Genomic DNA, 6,047 nt, shown 5'->3' with positions numbered 1-6,047 from the left:
ACTTTTTTCAAAATTATTTTTTTAATGACGCAGATGAAACTAGCATTTATACTAATGACACTTACGTTGCATTAATTAAAGTTCATTAACTCTTTTTTATTATTCATTCAACTGTAACATTAAAAAAAGTCGAAAACGATTTCACGTTTTTTTTTAATAAGAAACCAGTTTATAAGAAACTAGTACTAGGAGCCTCAAAATTTTAAGAAACTTTTAGTACTAAGTAACTTTTTAATAAGAAACTTATTTATAAGTTTGATGAATATTTCCTTATTTTTCACACATTTTTCTTACATTATCTGGGATTTTTCTAAGATAAATGTAAACTATTCAATTTTTAAATATTAAACTAGATTAGATATTTTAGGTACTACGCATTACACTCTACCGAAACTAACAGGAACGAGGTTTGTTGGCCATCATATAAGAGCTTTTAAGAATTTATTGGAGTCCTGGCCAGCTTTTATAGTGGCTTACGAGAACTACGCAATTGAACGGAAAAACCCTATAACTACAAAAGCAAAGGTTCAAGGTTTACTAAAGAAATTCAAATCATATAACTTTCTTTGCACTGGTGCCGTTTATCATGATTTGCTAGAGCTCATTGTGCCAGCATCAAAAGTATTTGAAGCAAATGAACTGTTGCCGCATGATATTCTAGCTACAATCAACCGAACAAATTTAGAACTGGAATTGAAGCTTGAAGAAATCGATACAGATTTAGAATTTTTAAATAGTTATGTATCACGTTACATGGTTATTGAGGGCAAACATAACTTACCTGAAACACTGTCTGGTCAGTTTAGTAAAGCTGGCGACAATTGAAAACACCCCATTAATAGAAAGTATATAATAGTAAACTTAGATATAACTTGGTTGACGTAGATCAAGTATTATGCTTAGTCAGAAATATTAAGAGAAAGGTTATACCCAGACTTATAAATACGTTAAAAAGCAGATTCACAAGCATAAAGGAAGAGTCTGAGATTTATCACGCCATGTGGCTCATTGACCCGCAGAACTGGACTGACAACAAAGAGTTTGGCTTGGATGAAATAAATTTTTTGTCCACGCATTTTAAAACACCATTGGAACATTCCAATTTTAATGAAAAATTAGTTTTCCAAGAATGAAAACTATTTTTGATTCATTCAAGAACCAATCTTGAAGCAATGGTACGCAATCGCCAGACAAGAGAAATTTGGAGGTCGACATTCTTGTAGGTTCTTTGGAGGTCGACGTTCTTTGTTCAAAGTTTCCTAATTTATTAAAAGTTATATCAACTATCTTTGCAATTTCCGGATCAAACTCAAGCGTGGAGCAAATGTTTAGCACAGTAACTAGCATATTATTAGATCAACGTTTATCTATGAATCACAACACTCTAAATGATAGCATTATGATATTAGGAAACCATGGAAGCTGGTCAAAAGAAGAAATAATCCTAATGAAAAAACGAGCAAAAGAAATTTATTTGAATAAGAGACGAGTGGTTCAAGTTGATGATGATCCAGTTGACTATATGGCAACAGCAACAGCATTGATTACAAATCAAATTTTTGATGACGATGATGAAATAGACAGTGCTGATGAAGACATGACTGATGAATTAGCTGCATTCGACAATGTAGAAGAGGAAACACCGTTGACAACAGTTGAGGGGAAAATCTGTTATTTAACTTATAATGAATAGTTTTAAAAAAAGAAGATTTTCAAATTATTCTTGTGTCATTTTTTTAAAATAAAAAAAATGTAATTTAAAAAAGAAATTTTAGAAAAAAATTAAATCATTTGAATAAAAAACATCAAGAAATATAAAAACCGTTAATTAAGTTTACATTTTAAAATACATATATCAAAACAACGAAGCAAAACTAAGTCGCTAAATTATACTTCAATACTAAATCGATAAGAAGTTGCGTTTTTGTTTGATATTATTTTTTTATAACATAAATAGTTAAAAATAAAATCACGATCTGACAATATACAAGAAGTTTGGAAGTATAAAAATCTACTTAGTTGAAGTAGTTTCATTTCATTTCCATTTTCAGTTCATTTTTAATAGCTTAAAGAGTGTTAAATGTTATGTCACTCTTGTGGAATTGCCTATATATATGTGTGTGTGTATATATATATATATATATATATATATATATATATATATATATATATATATATATATATATATATATATATATATATATATAGACAAATATGGATATAATTATATATAATTGTGATATATATGTATATAATTGTAATCAGTAATAGTACAGTACTACTACTGATTACATTTACATACATATTTATCACAATTATATATATATATTTATCTATACATATATAAAAAAGCATAAAAAAAATTACCCAAAACTAGTAACTGGTTTTGGATAATCTTTTTTTTGGGTAATCTTTTTAACTAGTAACTGGTTTTGGGTAATCTTTTTAATTCTTTTTTTATTCTGTAATGAAAAGAATTCCCTGTTATATTATATTTCTGTTATATTATAAGTATTTGAACATAATTGTTAATAACTTGCTAATTGGTTTCTGTCTTTCTCTTTTTCTTATAATTACAAACTGTCAGGAAAGTTTAAGAAGAAAACTTTATGCCAAAATGTTTACAATTTTACTATTTAATTTTTGTTTACAGTTTAACCCTTTAAAACAAATCATCCATAAAGAATCAGTGAATGTCTAGTTTATGACATATGTTGGAATAGAAAAGCAACTGATGTGATGGTTGAAATGTGTTTGTCTTCACAAAATAATTAATTATAATAAGTTTAAATACAAGAGCCCTTAAAAAAATTTTTCAAAATGCATTTGTGTAAAACTATATAATAATATTATATTAAAATATCACCTTATAAATTAAATATCATAATATCACCTTATTAATTAAAATTGAATATTTATTTTTAAATAAAATTATACAATATATTGATAAAATACATACTGCGTTGATTTCTTCTTCTGTTAATGTTGCAATCAACTTATTTGGATTGTCGAAAGACTCAGGTTTGGCCTGCATACCTTTAAGTTCAACTTTTTCTGGTTGAAATTTAAGAATACCAAAATCAAGTGCAGAATCTATAGGCACATTTTTGTTTTTAGCAGGTTCTGGATTGTGCTCCCTGTATAAATATTAGCCAATTAACAACTTTTAACAATTATCTTACTAAGAATATTATGTTTTAAAAATGTTATACCACTTCCTTGACAACTCCAAAATTTCTGCTGATATCGATGGATTCCCACTATCATCAAAGCTAAAATATAATATTATATATATATATATATATATATATATATATATATATATATATATATATATATATATATATATATATATATATATATATATATGCATATATACATATATACATATATGTAGATATATATACATATATACATACATACATATATACATATATATACATATGTATATATATATATATATATATAAATATATATATATATATAAATATATATATATATATATATATATATATATATATATATATATATATATATATATATATATATATATATATTCAAGAAATACATTTTTTATTGTTAGAAATAAATTAAATACCCACACATATACAATCACACAGACATATATATATATATATATATATATATATATATATATATATATATATATATATATATATATTTATATAAGCAATTTTCTTTTAGAAAGAAATATTCCCTTTTAGATTCAACAGCTTCAATTTCTGAAAAATCATCGTCATTGCTCGATAATGCATCAGTATCTGTACTAAATAGGTTCTTTTTTGAGCTTGTTGCTGTTTTTTTGCAAAACTGCAGTACAATGCGTAATCACAAATGATTAATATAACATATGAATAGTAACATTTGCAAATATATGATACTGAAACTGAAAGCAATTTGAATAAATATCTTTGGTTTATCAATTACAATATTTCAGCAGATAATAATGGCTGACATAACATAATGGTTAACATTTTTATACTACTTTGAACCTTTTGTTGGTGTAATCTTTTATTTTAAATCCATCAAATATTAGTTTGTTCAATTGTACTTTATGATTTTCTTCTGATAATATAGAGCAGTATTGATGTTCTTTTCTATTTTACCAGACGTTAATTTATTGTCTCTCTACCTTTAATCAGCCTAAAGTTTGGTTTCATTTTATTAGCATATTTAATTCTTTTTCCTGTATAAGAACTTGTTTCTCTGCAGAGCAGCTGCTTGTCAAAGCTTGTGTTTCTAGAGGTTTCTATGGGTTGGAAGAGACTTGTAATGATAATTATAAAAAAGTCTTCTTAATTGTAGTGGTCATCCCAGTCTTGGAAGATGAATACAGTAAGAAAAAAATTAATATTTATGTATATAAATTGCTTTACCAGCAATTCAAAACGAAGACATGTGAACTAATTAACAACTAAACTGATTCTCCCTGCACCAGTTCAATAAGGTTTGTGTTTTTTAATAAAGAGTTAAGAAAGTTTCAAACAAGTTAGGAAAAAAAAAAAGAGCAGTCTCCTCAATTGTAGAAGATCAAGAGTTTTATAGGTCCAAAATAACTTGAAAATTCTGAGTTTTACTGTTTTATGCACTTACAAACAACACTATCTGGTAAGCACCAGTAATAATTTGTACACAACTAATTTACTTTGGACATTACCAATAAGCATAATTTTCTATGAACATTATTAATGCTTAATATAATTTCCTCTAGACATTATTAAATTCTGGTATAATTTTCTGTAAACATTATTAATGATTGGTACACAAATAATTTGATTTAGATATTTTTTCTGCATAAAGGAATTCTTGTGCAAGTGCTTATAAAAGCAGTAGCAGCAAACTTAATAAAAATGTGATAGAATATTGATGTGTAACATTTATTAATAAATCTAATAAAAAAAAGTATTTATTTGAAACTTTATACACAAAATGGGTAAACAGCTAAAAAAAAGGATAGTAATGGAACAAAAGAAGAAAAAACAAAAAGATACAGAAAAGTTATATTTACTTGTTGAAGTACCCACTGAGAGAATTAGCTTCCATCTAGTAATGATAATTTGAAATACTATAAATTTATCCTTCGTGAGCCACAGGTTAAGTACAAACCCACTTCTACTAATGTTGGTTGCAAGTTAAAATCAAAATTCAAGGATTTTTTTTGTGGTTGTACAAATCTTTAAAACTCCTGCATGATATTTAGAATTTAAAAAAATTAGGGATAATGCTGGGTTTAGCAGGGAATTTGTGATATCAGGGTACAGCATCGAGACCAAAATCATCAAACTAAATTTAACATACAAGAAATTAATTAAATTGTCTTCTCTGAACTGGGATAGAAGTCTTGATAAGCAGTCGAAGTTACAGAAAGATTTCCTCACAGAATCCTATCAGCTTTTCAACATTTCCACTAAGAACTTTAAAAATGATATCTTTGCTAATGAAATGAGACAAATGATGCCAAGCTAAAAGATTCATTAAACTTTTTAGAGTAATAATTGAGTATTTAATATGTAAGAGTAATAATTGAATATTTATATATAAGATTTTTTTGCCAGATTTGAAGTGATTCAAGCAATGGTATATTATTTCTCTTTAAATATTTAGGAGAATATATTTTAAACTCTTTCCATGGTTTGTTATCTTTCAGGAATGACCAGAACAAATATGACTTAACTTATGTCTTAAAAGATTTAGATCTTTTTTAGGTTCTATGAAGACCAGAATTTGGAAAGGAAACAGAGGTAGATGTAGACTACAGTAGGAGAGTACTGTAGTCTACATCTACCTTAATAGGTAGATGTAGACTACAGTAAGAAGGCAATAAGGAAAAAGAACAAACTAGATAAGTTAAGAGATAAAGGAAGAGAGAACAGAAAGAATTAAAAGATATCAATGATGTTTTTAGTGCCACATGACTCCATGGCAGAAGAACTTCAATTCAGCAGTGAGGTAGAAAAATCAAGTGAGGACTCAGAAATCAGTGAGAAAGAAGATTTCCAGGGTAATGGTCAGAAACACAAGTATTC

The 6,047-nt window shown here is 26.6% G+C and overlaps 1 protein-coding gene across 1 annotated transcript in view; it reads right to left on the bottom strand.

Annotated features, from left to right (window-relative positions):
- The window catches only part of LOC100206316 (zinc finger ZZ-type and EF-hand domain-containing protein 1), a 114,892-nt gene that overhangs the window by 11,187 nt on the left and 97,658 nt on the right, over nucleotides 1-6,047 (bottom strand). Inside the window, exons 65-66 of the mRNA XM_065803871.1 lie at nucleotides 3,213-3,272; nucleotides 2,960-3,137 (exon numbers count right to left, since the gene is read on the bottom strand). Of these exons, the coding sequence (XP_065659943.1) occupies nucleotides 2,960-3,137; nucleotides 3,213-3,272 (238 nt within the window). The remainder of the gene's footprint in view (nucleotides 1-2,959; nucleotides 3,138-3,212; nucleotides 3,273-6,047) is intronic.

The sequence above is a fragment of the Hydra vulgaris genome, chromosome 08 (genome assembly GCF_038396675.1).
Source record: "Hydra vulgaris chromosome 08, alternate assembly HydraT2T_AEP".
NCBI lineage: Eukaryota > Metazoa > Cnidaria > Hydrozoa > Anthoathecata > Hydridae > Hydra > Hydra vulgaris.
Note: the sequence above shows the minus strand (reverse complement) of the source record. Positions and strands in the feature narration are given on the sequence as shown.